The 12,162-nt window shown below is 54.2% G+C and overlaps 1 protein-coding gene across 1 annotated transcript; it reads right to left on the bottom strand.

The window, feature by feature from the left end:
* Positions 1-234: 234 nt before the first annotated feature.
* AIF1L (allograft inflammatory factor 1 like) lies at positions 235-12,160 on the bottom strand. The gene is made up of 5 exons (XM_035341343.1): positions 12,039-12,160; positions 8,390-8,456; positions 5,325-5,366; positions 4,019-4,181; positions 235-2,564 (listed from the first exon to the last, which is right to left on the bottom strand). Exons 1-5 carry the CDS (start codon positions 12,114-12,116, stop codon positions 2,477-2,479), a joined length of 438 nt encoding a protein of 145 aa, XP_035197234.1. The 5' UTR covers positions 12,117-12,160; the 3' UTR covers positions 235-2,476.
* Positions 12,161-12,162: the final 2 nt, after the last annotated feature.

Genomic DNA, 12,162 nt, shown 5'->3' with positions numbered 1-12,162 from the left:
TTTTCTTTAGAGAAAATCAGGGGCTGGCTTTCAGGAGGTGGCCTCTGCATTTTGTAACAGAAACTCAAAGGCATTCGGCCAGTTATTACACAGATAAAGATCAGATCAAGGCAGTGCAAACCAAGATCTATTTAAGGGTTTATATTAACCAACTTGGAAAACAGCTCAACTAATCTGCAGCCAATCATTTGGACCAAGCCTCAGGAAAGCTAAACTAAATACACTGACACATAGTATAGCTTCAAAAGATTTATTTTCAGTCTTTAAAGTAGACTGGTGCTACTCTTTCAATTTTTCTCTCTCCATTGCAGTTTTGGTTTTCATGCAAACAGCAGTGAGAATGTTTTTTTTTGTTGCTGTTGTTTTTTTAAATAAAAGTGCGGCCTTTGGCAGGAACAATAAGCCTAGTAGAGTTAATCATCTGTATTTTTCTTTAAAATTTATTAAACTGTGATTTTAAAAAGTTAAAAGCTGCCAAGAACATTTAAGAAAAAAATGGGGAAGGGCAAAGAGCAAACATCTGGATTCCAGAAGTTGTGTATAGAGCAAGAATCACTGCAATAACCAGAGTGTGGATAGCACAGTCCCAGCTACACCTGGTCCCAGCTCTTACTCTGCATTTACAGCCACACTCATTTTGCAAGCTTGAGGTCTTGGGTATCAGGAAGATGTGCCCAATAGTCCTACGGGACCAAGCTGAAACACATGCAGAGAAGTCTGCAAAATCAGAAAGAGCAGCTGCATGAAAAAGTTCCTCATCCTTCACTGGTCTGGAAAAAGCTTGCAGGGCTCACAGTTTGGTCACCCAGTGTCCTTTCACTTGAAGCTTCCATTTCTCCCTAAGCCTTCTTGAGGGGCTGCAAAGGCATAGCAGCAGGCTTGTTTCTACACTTGATGGACAAGACAGACAACTACCTGTTCAGAGATTATGCTTCTGGTCTAATCTAAGCAGAGATTTGTCAGGAAGAGGGCCCTGAATTAGCTTTAATCATCCTCACTTGCTGGTGTTGGGCTCCCCTCCCCAGGATATGGCTGCAGTTTGTCCCTTTTTAGTCCAGGGCTGTGACTTATCTTGCTGTTTGCCTCTCTTGCTATGGCTGATCAACAAGTCCCAGAGGAAAAAGCAGAGCAAACCAGAAAAGGGCAGGGGGAAAGACCTAAGGCTAAATGGGTCAGTGGCTTTTCCTCAGCTGAAAAGAGACTTGGCAGAACGTATTTCTTTAGCTTTCAAGTACCTCAGTTTTCACATGGGTTTATCCACCAGGATTGACAGACTCCTCCAGTCTGTCAGCCTTTGGTTTATAGCATCCTGTGGAGGGTTCTTGTCTTTGCCTTGTAGCCAGCAATCAAACAGCTACTACCTGAAGACAATTCCTGCCCATTGCTAATCTAATTTCTGGTAGAAGCCAGCAGGATATTGGCTGCAGGGTTATCTGCAGACATTGTTCCTGCTGACTGCTTAGGTTTGACCCTGTCCTACAGCAAACTACAGTGGAAGGGCCTGATAAACAAGCCTCCAGAACAGAAGGGCACCTTGGCCCTAGTCTAAGCACCTGTGATAATGCATTTGGTTCAAGGTGAAGCCCAAACAAAAGTCCTCACTGAATTTAGCAGCTAAAGAAATGTTCCCTTACAACATCCTAGCCTCAGCAGCAGACAAAGGTCTTCCAGAAGTTGAGGACCCAGGCACATCAAGGACATCACATGCTGATTGTGTGGAACTTACTGCCAGGGCTGATGGGGACACTGAGATCTGGGACTAGGATCTGAGCAGGGGACACAGGAAAATAGTCTTTTTTGTGGTTGTTTTAAACAGCTCACTTGGCTCAGCCCCAAGATCTGGCTGCAGGGTGAACCCAGGGAGCACACAGAAGCCTTTCTGTGCAGTGAGCCATGCCCACTTCCAAGCTTAAAGCCCCTGCAGGCAGACCTCTGGTGTCAATGCGCCTCCCCACGTTCACCCAGCACGCACCTAGGCTACAGAGGTGGGAGCCTGACTTGGGTTTGATCAAGTCAGGAGGGAAGAACTAGATCAAAGTCAGGAAGCACATGACAGAGCAGAGAAGGCACTTATTTCTTTGCACCAACGAAGCTGCTGTAGGAGCTCCACCAGGGAAGCACTCTGTCTAGCAGAAAGGCCCTTCAGGAACCTGTTGTGACAAGCAGAGCTCTGAATCCATAAGCTGGGAGGAGAGTAGCTTCTTTTCACGTGAGAAATGCAGGAAAGGCAGAGGGAAGAGTAAGATCAGATTTTTTTTTGTCTCACAGTACACTCGGTGCTACAGCTTCTAACAAATCAAGTTAGCTAAGGGATGCAGCAGAAAGATCCAAGCTGGGGTCTCCAGCTTCCCTTGCTGTTCCTCTAAGGCAGGTTAGTTGAAAACTAGGACTGTCCACAGTAAAGAGTGCCAAAGCACAGGTAACCTCTGTTACAGGCCAGCAAAGCAAACAGTGCCAATTTCCCAGCCTGCTCTCTTCAAGGGAGGCTGGCTATGTCTCTCTCTGGAGGTGGACCAGAAGGTTTTGGGTTGCTTTCGTTGGCTTTTCCTTCAAACATCATAACCCTGCAAAACACAACAGATAATACAGATTAAAAAAAAAAAAAAAAAGCAGGTGCATCTTCACTCGTCACAGGGGTATGGGATTATCTTATTTGCTGAAAAATAGCATCTGCCTTCTATACAATGGGCACCTGATAATTAACAGAGGACGGAAAGCCAACAGAGGGCAGTGCTGCCAGTTCAGCAGGCAGCTTTGCCTTTCCAGCAGCTTCCAGGAGTGCGTTCCCAGAGCCTCTGCCGGTTTTCCTCTCAGAGCCCAGAGGATTAGCACATTTTATTTAGACAGCCACTTCCGAAATCCCTTGGGCACACACTGCATGCCAAGTGCTCCTGATGCGTCAAAACAAACACCAGCCCTGTCCCACCTTGTGTATAACCATACAGCAGAACACTCGAAAGCCAAACCAAGCAAGCAATGGCAATTATAGCCAGGAAAGAGGGCAGAGACGAGGAGCAAGGCAGCAGCTAGAAGAATCCCAAGCATTTTGCAACAAGCAGCACTGTCTTCCTCCCTGAGGACTGTAGCTACGCTGGGAATGCCAGCTGCCACGCCGGATCAAAGGACTGCACTGCTCCTGGGACGAGCTTTACATTTCTGCTCCTGCTCTAAACAGAGTCCAAGAGACAATGGGGCATCTGTTTGTCAGCAAAAGAAGGGACCCATCTGTGAAAGCTGCTGCAGCTGGGAGGAAGGATGGATAAGGGACAAGCTGCAGGCTCAGCCTGCTTCAGTGGAGAAAGCAGCAAGGGTGTCAGAAGGATGTGTGCTTGGAAGTGGAGCATCCCAACATGTAGACAGAGCACTCAGTGGGGAAAGGAGAGATCACCAGCAAGCACGTACCAGCTCGGAGGGAACAAGCTCCAGTATCCTTCCTCCCAACCTGGGAGAAAGCTGGCTGCCTTTCTAAAGCGGCCTTCAGAAAGGGGCAAGCGGGATGGAGAGGAGCAGCTCCTATTCACGGTGGTAACAAACAAAAGCAGGGCCAGCCTCTGTGGCTGTGGAAGGAAAAGCCAGGCTTCAATGGGGCAGAGATGGAGCCAAGAGAACCCACCCCACTACCAGCAGGAGCCAAGCAAGTGTTGGGAAGCCATTTGTTACAGCAGGACTCTCAGAGCCCTGTCAAGAGGGCAGAGGCGGCCGTGGGAGGCGAGTGCTGGAAGCCAGTAACACAAAACCTTTCCCAGCACACGCCAGCTGTTTCAGGCACATCTCCTCTCCACATACTGCCCATCTCTCCAAAATGGGGCAGGGAAGACCATCCTGTGGGCAATAGGAACCAGCACAGCTAGGGTTTGCAGGACTGCCATTCATTGCTCAAGTCCTGCCTCTCCTGGCATGAGGCCCAGGGGACACGCACAGCTCCACCTCCACCGGGCAGGGCAGCTGCTGCCTTCCAGCTCCCCCAGCACGCTGCTCACTTCCAGCCTCTCCCCCATCCCCTCCCAAGGGCACTCACAGCTTAAGTACAGCGGAGCGCTTGCCAAGCATCACGTTGACGAAGTCCTGGTAGGAGATGGTCTCGCTAACCCCACCGGTCACCTCAGAGATCATCTTCTTCAGTTCTAGGTGGGTCTTCGGAGCCCCCATCTTCTCCATCATCCTTTTGACAGACATCAGATCTGCAAGAGCAAGGCGTTGGTGCTGTGGCAAGGTGACCACTCTGAGCCCAGGCCAACCCTGCGGGCACAGGCTGGACTTCCCAACTCAGACCCTCACCTGTGGACCCCCCCGCCAAGGCTGATGGCACGAAGCTGCCAGCTGAAAGCAGAGAGAAGCCTCCAGCACAGCCCACTGCTGTACTAGCAGCGAGGAGCATCGCTTCCTATTTGTGTGGCACACACTGCAGAAAAGGGACAACTCCCAGAGTGATCCAAAGACACGCAGGGACACTGTTGCTGAGCTCAGAACGGTGCCAAGAATCACAAGGACAAAGGAGGGGGGAGGAAAACAACACTGGGGTTAAAGCTGGAGACAAACAGGCTCCGGGAGCAGGCGCCCCTGCCCATCACCACAGGCCACTTCCTTCCATTGCTCTCACCGTGCCGCCAGGACCTGCAGCCCCTTCCCTCCCGGAAAGGCTTTGCAGCCCGGAGCCAGGCTCCTCCAGCTCCCCACGGGTTCAATTTCAGCTCAAGGGCTAGTGGAGGAGGGGAGCAAGGCAGGAGCCTCCTGCAAGGGCACAGTGTGCAAGCACCTGCACTTAGGCATCTGCTCCAGGCCTGGAGAAACCTGTATCTTTACCTAACTGGTGCTTTCCAGCCCCAAAGCAGGGCCACTCTCCTGGGCCAGACTCACACCCAGTTCCCATTTTTCCCTCTCCTCCCTTCCCTCCAAAGGTAAGAGCTTCACTGCACTGGAATTGCTTGGGGTTTTACACAGCTTCTGCCTCAAGCCAGGCAGAACTCAGGGCAGTGCAAGCCCTGCAGCTTCCCTGCTCTGGAAACGCCGAGCATTGGAACGAAGGCCTTGGTGGACAAACAGGAGAAAGCATTTGGAACAGAAAGAAGCAGAGAGGAAGAGAATAGGACTGAGAAGAGCTTGGATCCTGAAGCAGGTGAGGAGAGACTGAGAAAGTTGAGCAGCAGGGCCGGAGAGCCAGGAAAGCCCTGGCAGGGGATCAGGAGCCCAGCAAGGCCAGACCCATGAGCAGTTTTCCTCCTCAGCAGTGCGAGTACAGAGGGGAGCAGCAGCCACAGCAGCAGACACCCTCCCAGCAGGCAGTCACTCCTCCAGCCCAGTAACAGCCTCCCTGCGTCACTCACCGATCTCGCCTTGGTTGTTCAGGTCAAACTCCATGTACTTCTCTGGAAGAGACACAGAAACAAGTTAGCAGGTCAGAGCTGCTCCAGCAGGGAGACAGAGCAGGGGGCACGCAGGGCTTTGGAGCTCTGCCTGATCGGAGCAGGGAAACAGAAGGTTTGGGGATATGATTGATACACTGCAGAACGCAAACAGCTCAGGGGAAGACAGTCTCAAGACCTGGTTTTAACACCCCTGTCTCAAGTCCAGGGCTCCGCAGTTAAGTGCTCTTTAATTGTGGCCGCTTTTCAATTGAGCTGAGAGAAAACACTGGCATGAGAACAAGTTATCAGCTAGCCATGAGGAGTGTTAAAAGGCTTCCAGCCAGAAAAACAAAGCTCTGGAACAGCCTCCCAGAAGGAGTAGCAAGAAAAGAAAAACCCTGAGCACTCCCAAGACAAAGCTTGATCGGATTAGGAGGGGGATTAAGTGACGTAGTTGCCTGCAATAGCGAGGGACAAACTTCGCAGTCCTCCCAGTGCCGTGCTGTGCTCCCAGAGCAACACCTGCCAGCAGAGATGCTCAAGGACCACATCGAGAGGGTGAGGCCAAGAACATGCCCGGGAGCAGTTACACTGGAGCAGGCTGTTTGCCCTTCCAACCTGGCATCGAAGCTCTCCAAACCAGGCGACTCCAGCATCCTCAGAGAAAGGCAGAAGCTGCTCAGACAGCCTGGACAGTGTTGCAGGAAGAAAGCTGGCATGCCATAACAGACAGAGCACTGATCTGAGCCAGGAAATCAGGATTTCAGTTCTGGGCAGCTTCTGATCTTTCAGAGGCACACCTGTGCTTCCTACCCCCCCCGCTAGCTGTTCCCCATTTAGCCTGTAAGCTCTTCAGGCGAGGATTTGTCTGTCTTACAGACCATGCGGCTCCTTGTGCCACAGGGGGGCCCCCACCTTAACCTCAATTCTGCTAAACGGAGAGAGCAAGATGCCTGCTGCCACCATCCATCCACGCACAGCTGGAGAAATCTCCACTTGCCCTGCAGTTAGCACTCAATCCCCGAAAGAGCCTCAAAGGAATCAAATTAAGTGAGAGCTCCCAGGCTGCAACTTCCCCCAAAGGGAGAGAGCCCTTTGCTCCGGGAACACCAGCAAGCAGACGAGCGTGAACTGAAAAGTGGCAGGCTAATTTAGGGAGCCGAAGGGAAGAAGGGATATTTCACACATCAGAGCGTGCCCCGGGACTTGTGCTTCTGAAGGAAGGAGCTGGGTAAACTGAAGTGAAGGGCGGCCACAGACAGGAGGCAGAGGTGCTGCCTGGCATGACTTTACCTGGGTCTCAGCTGTGGATTGCTGTCAGGAGCTCACCAGGACAGGCCTACAGGAGTACCAGGCACAAACCAAAGCTGTGCTTGCTCCACGCAGGAGCGAGGGTCCCCCTTGAGCATTAAGCAACCCTCCCTAGATGAAATGGAGGCTGTCACACATCTGCTTAGGGGCTGAAGCGATGCTCGATGCCCCCCACACTCTGCCCCACCGTAATGACTTTGTGCAAATGAGCTGCCACGTCCCCAGGCAGGGGTCGGGATCCCCAGCGTGCGCCCAGGGACACACACCCAGCTCTGCAGCGCCTGTGCCCGGCACATGTTTTCCTTTCTTCTCAGCTGATGCTGAGCCAGGAGCATGGAGAACAGAGGCAGCTTTACATCACCGTGCGCTGTGCCTCGGCTCACACGCCCATCTTTCCCTCCCATCCCAGCTGCAGGGGTTTGGGGGGGGGGGGGGGTGCAAAGCCATGCCTCGTCCCTCCCCTCACAACTGCATTTACACAAGCACGGAGCGCACAGGGGCTCCCAGGGCTCTCACTGGGGAGGGCGGCGGCGAAGAAACACTCCCCCCATCATCACACAATGAGCCGATTGTCGGAGGAGCTGGAGGAGGCGTTGGAGAGTGGGACAGGCCACGGAGGCAAGCTCACGAGGCAGCAGGAGGAGATGCCAGGGGCTCTTGTTACAGGGAATTCTGCGCCTGTGACCCTACGGCTGCAATGTTTGAAGAGCCCCAGTTGTGATGGGAAAATAATGCAGGGCTGCAGCCAAAAGTCAAAGCCACACAAAAAGTCAACAGAAAGAAGGATGGGGGAGCACAGGAGGCTCCTCCGCTCCTAGCAGGGGAAAGGAGCGCTAAACCCCAGCCAGCTTCCTCCATGCTGCATCGCAAAGCCAAAATTCACAGGCAAATAGCAGGCAACGCCTGAAATGGAAGCGGGGTCAGGCTTTATTTGGCTAGAGCCAGGCTGAGGACAAACCTTGAGGGCACCGTGACGCAGGAGGCATGCTTTCTCAGAGGCCATGGGGGAAACGACTGCCTTTAGCCACTGCTTGGAAAGAAACTGGCTGCACCCAGAGCAGCCCTGCTAAATCCTGTCCTTTGACTACTCTGGGGACAAGCTCTAAACACCAAAACCAGGCTTTTGAGCTGTTTCTGTCCCCCAGCCACCAAATGGCCCAAATCTAAGCCCCCAGTCTGCCTACACGTTGGAGCTAGACCTGCTTTGGGCAGGACTAGAGACGTTAGTGCTGCTGGCTCTGGTACTGAGGGGCATGGGAAGGACCAGGTCAGGCTGCAGAAAATTCTGGAGAGAAAAAGGGCCTCAGCTCCTTCAGGAAGGATTTGAGACCTCTGCTCTGTGGGAAGAGGACCTCCTACTCACGGAAAAAAAGTCCAGCTACTGCATTGTGCATTATACCAGCCAGCTTGTCTAGGTACTGAGACAGAAACTTTCCTCCTTCGCTGCTCCTGGGGGCTCTGCCCACGCAGCAGGTTTTGCAGCAATAGCAGCCTCCAGGCAGGATGTCTGCGTGCTGACATGTCCCTGCCCTGCAAGAGGGGGAAGCACAAAGGCTCAGGTGGGAAAACCACCCCTGGGGAGCTTCATCGAGTTCCACAAGCAAGGGAAAGGTTTCCATCTCAGCCCAGTCCCGTATGACTTATTCAGCAGAAAACTTCAGGCTGGTAAGACGTGAGTGCTAAGGAAAATAACGTGTTCAGAGCGAACAGGCTGCCTGACCACCAGCTCTCACCTTTGAACACTGCCAGCTTCTCCTCCAGGTCTTCTTCATCACTGAACTTCGGGTCACAGAGGAATTCCTAAAACAGTAAAAGTATCCCCAAGGTGAAAGGAATGAAAACAGCCCAGAGGGCATGTATGGAAGCAGCGTTACCCAGAAGACCTACCCAAATCCCAGGGGGACATATCCGTGCCTCTGTGCCAGGAGGCTTAAAATGGGTCAAACCACGCCTCAAAAACTGCCTGACACCCTGTGAACACCCCTTCTTGCTCAGCCGAGGTTTCAGCCCCCCAACCTCTGCTCAAGCAAACTGTTCCCAGTAAGGGCTCCTTTTCCTTGCAAAAAGCACTCGTTTCAGAAACTTTAAACTCTCGAGTGAATTGGCAAATAGAGCAGGCAAAGTTTGCAGAACGTCATGCACCCGAGAGAGGACAGGTATTTGGTATCTTGAGGGAAGGGACAGGGCTCCCTCTTTCTCAGACTGTCTGTCCATTTCTCCCATCGCTCTGCTCAGGCTGGGAATGAAATCCCCAGTCAGTTCTGGTCACTTGTCCCTAACCCCACCTCAAAACCCACCAGGTACCTGCAAGCACAGAGCTTGCAGAGCCAGCCTCACTGCCGTGCCTTGCCAGCAGCAGCAGGTCTGGGTCCTGCTCCTGCCCGTGCCCTCCCACACCGCCCAGCTCCAGCCAGCCCGTGCAGCGTAATGCCTCGATCCGTGTTCAGCAACAACACCGCATTCCTCAGTGCAGAAATCATTAACATCTGCACAGCTCAGGCACTGCTTGTCCGGCATAAAATCCCTCCGGGGGCTGCGGTGGAGAGGGCTGAGGCTACTTCCTACCCTGTGCGTTTGTTTCTCGCCAGCTATTTGTGCTCACAAAGGCAGGATGGGGTCCCTGTGAGATGAGGATCTCCAGCACTGGTAGTACTGGGGCAGCACCACTTACTGTTAACAAGACCACCCCCAGCCCGTCCTTCGCACAAGTCCTTTCTGTGCAGCCAAGCCAAGGCAGGAAGCCCACCTGGAAAGAAGTGTGTCAGCCCCTCCTAATCCCCAAATGGGCCACCAGGGACCCCCCAACTAAACTGGCATGACACAGGCTTCCCTCATCACCACGGGCATCAACTCAAGCTGAGCGCCGTGGGGAAAAGCCAAGTTCCCAGTTCCTTCTTTCATTCGCCTCAGTGAACTCGCTTTCCTTTATCTCAGCTCTTTCTACCCAGGGGTATCATGTGCCAGCCCCGCACAAAGGCACAATTCGGCTTTGAGGCCGGGGCTCAGCCAGCAGCAGAAGTCAGCAGAGTCGTGTTACCTACCGCCCCTGCAAAGGGGACTGGCCAAATCTCGCTGGGAACCAAAGCTGAGCCAGAACATCTCCTGGCCACCAGGTCACAGCCCTGTTCCTGCCCCACAGAAGCATCAGAGAGCTGCAGGACAGGGGATGGGAGAGCAGAAGGGAAGGCTGCACCCATGCAGGATGGCTGGCAACATGTTCCCAGGGTCTGGCAGCATGGTACAGAGCAAGATGGGTGACACCAGGCATGTACCCAGCACCCAGACCCCTTGCATCTCACCCACAGGAGCTGCAGCTGCTCCGAGCTGAAGGAAGCAGCAGGGGGATGTATTTCAAAGGCATTCCACCCTCGGCATTGTATGCAAGCTGCCCCATGGCTGCGATAAGGCCAGCACTCACAATAGCACGCAGGAATTCGGTCCCCAGGGCCTGTGACTCAGTCACTGCTCAAGCGGCCGAAGGTCCTCCCAGAGCCCTTTGCTAATGCTCCCATTTTAAGGGGCTTGTTCTATAATAAGAACTGCTTAAAAATAAGCCCCAGCCTCTCCCCTGCTTCTGCTCTTTCTTGGAGAGGGAGAGAGAGAGAGACTTTTCCAGGCCAACAAATGCAGCTACAGGATTCTCAGCTACCTGTAAAACAACCTGAGCAAAGGAGATCCTTCCTTGCCCCCCTAAAAGGCTCTAACCAGCCAGCCAGGCTCTAGTCAGGCTGTTTCAGTGCCTGAGGGCAGCTGCCCAGCCTGCAGAGGCTGCAAAGTGGCCAAGGGATGCCCTGGGTGCAAGAAGCAGGCACCTGCTCTCCTGCAGGTTGAGCTCCCTGCATTAGAGGGTAAAACCAGGTTGAAACTAATCTGTGCTGGATTACGCTTGCCACCTTGATGCACGAGGCAGAGCAATGTGATCGCCATTCCCCAGGAACGGGGGAACGGCCAAGAGGGGTTCCCAGAGGAGAGCTTCAGGCTGGAAATGAAAATTCAATACTGGGCTCAGCTGTCTTTCAGCAGCATGTGCGCACTCTGGACATTTCCTGCCAAACACCCTCATCCCACAGAGCTCAGGGGTAGAAAGCCGCCAGGAAAACAGGGCTGGGAAGGAGCTGGATGTTGGGATGAGACAATGAGATTACACCCGATAGGAATGTGGACTGTGGGATTAGTTTTTACTAGAAGTATTTTATTAGTTTGCAGTCCTGGGGCTGGTCAGGGCTTAGGAAACCCCCTCCCAGGCCCCAGCCACGCTGTCAGCCCAGGTCCGTGCAGCAGCTCGGTGTCAGAGGGAGGTGGGAGCCGTTTCACCCCATGGCTGCTCCCAGCAAGCCCCCAGTGCTGCACAGAGCAAGCCAAGGGCAGCAGCGTGGGGTTCACTACAGAAGGATCCTGTGGGGCACTGTCTCACCTGCTCCAAGCAGCCTGCTTGAAAGGCCCCTTAATAGCCAAGTGCTCCCCTTCTACAGCAGCACCTCCTGGTTTCTAATCACCTAATTCCCTCCCCGGTGACCTACATAGCCTCCACCTCGGCTGTCTCACCCTGCTGGGAGGTGCACACCGCTTTTTGCTGCCCCATTAACACAAGGGCAAGGAGCCCACCGCCTCCTCTGGGCTCCTGTCTTGTGCAGCTCTGATTTCTCCACCTGGAACACCAAGAGGCCACCAGCTGTATCACCAAGGACACACCACAAAGTGGCCCTAAAAGTCCCATAATTGATAGTTTAGAGGTTAAAAACCTTCTTTTCACCCCCCAAGCCACTCTTGGCCAGGAGGGACACCAACAGAGCTGCCTCCATGAGCCGTGCCAAGCCCCCAGCTGCTGGCTGAGCGTGCACCAGGGGCAGGCAGCCCGGAGCACTTTGCTCTGAGCCAGGAGTCGCCGCTCCCCTGTCCAAGGCTGCAGGACACCCGAGAGCCCTCTGTCCACCTGGCCCCATCGTGGTGAAAGAGCAGATAAAGTCTGGAGTCAGCTCCTCGGAGCAGCTGAAGCCGCTCGCTCCCAGGAGGGGAACTCGAGCCACTGGACGTGGCGGAGAGGAGGTCGAAGCCCTCTGGAGCACCTTCCCCAGGGGAACTCCACAGCACCCAGCCCCGCAGCACCCAGGGGCACACAGCACTGCCCGGGCAATGCTGCGTGGAGCTGGAGGAGCAGGCAGAGGGGACTTAGAGCCCCCAAAATCCCCCAGGCACAAGGGATACAGACCCCCCAGACCCCCCAATACCTCACTCACCCCACACCCAACACCCCCCGAGCAGGGGGGGACACCTACCACGAACTGAGTGACCACCCCACTCGCACACCCCTTCACCATCACCCTCCTCTCCCTCACCCTGCGGGCCACAGCCCCCCTGCCTCTCGCCCCGAGCCCTTCCCACCTTGTTGATCTCCTCCAGCCTCCCGTCCTGAGGGGCCCTCCGCAGCCCCCCGCCGCTCGGCCGGCGCGGAGCCGCCATCTCACAGAGCCGCCCCGCGCCCGCCGCCGCCTTAAGTAGGGCCGGG

The sequence above is a fragment of the Oxyura jamaicensis genome, chromosome 17 (assembly GCF_011077185.1).
Source record: "Oxyura jamaicensis isolate SHBP4307 breed ruddy duck chromosome 17, BPBGC_Ojam_1.0, whole genome shotgun sequence".
Taxonomy (NCBI): Eukaryota; Metazoa; Chordata; class Aves; order Anseriformes; family Anatidae; genus Oxyura; species Oxyura jamaicensis.
This window is presented reverse-complemented; position numbering and strand designations above follow the sequence as displayed.

Excerpts from the sequence above, each read along its gene's own strand:
- AIF1L (XM_035341343.1), bottom strand. The coding sequence starts at position 12,116 with ATGGCGGCTCCGCGCCGGCCGAGCGGCGGGGGGCTGCGGAGGGCCCCT. Across the intron at positions 5,367-8,389 it reads GAAGCTGGCAGTGTTCAAAG|AGAAGTACATGGAGTTTGAC; the intron begins GTGAGAGCTGGT and ends TGTCTCTTCCAG. Across the intron at positions 4,182-5,324 it reads GAACAACCAAGGCGAGATCG|ATCTGATGTCTGTCAAAAGG; the intron begins GTGAGTGACGCA and ends TTGCTCTTGCAG.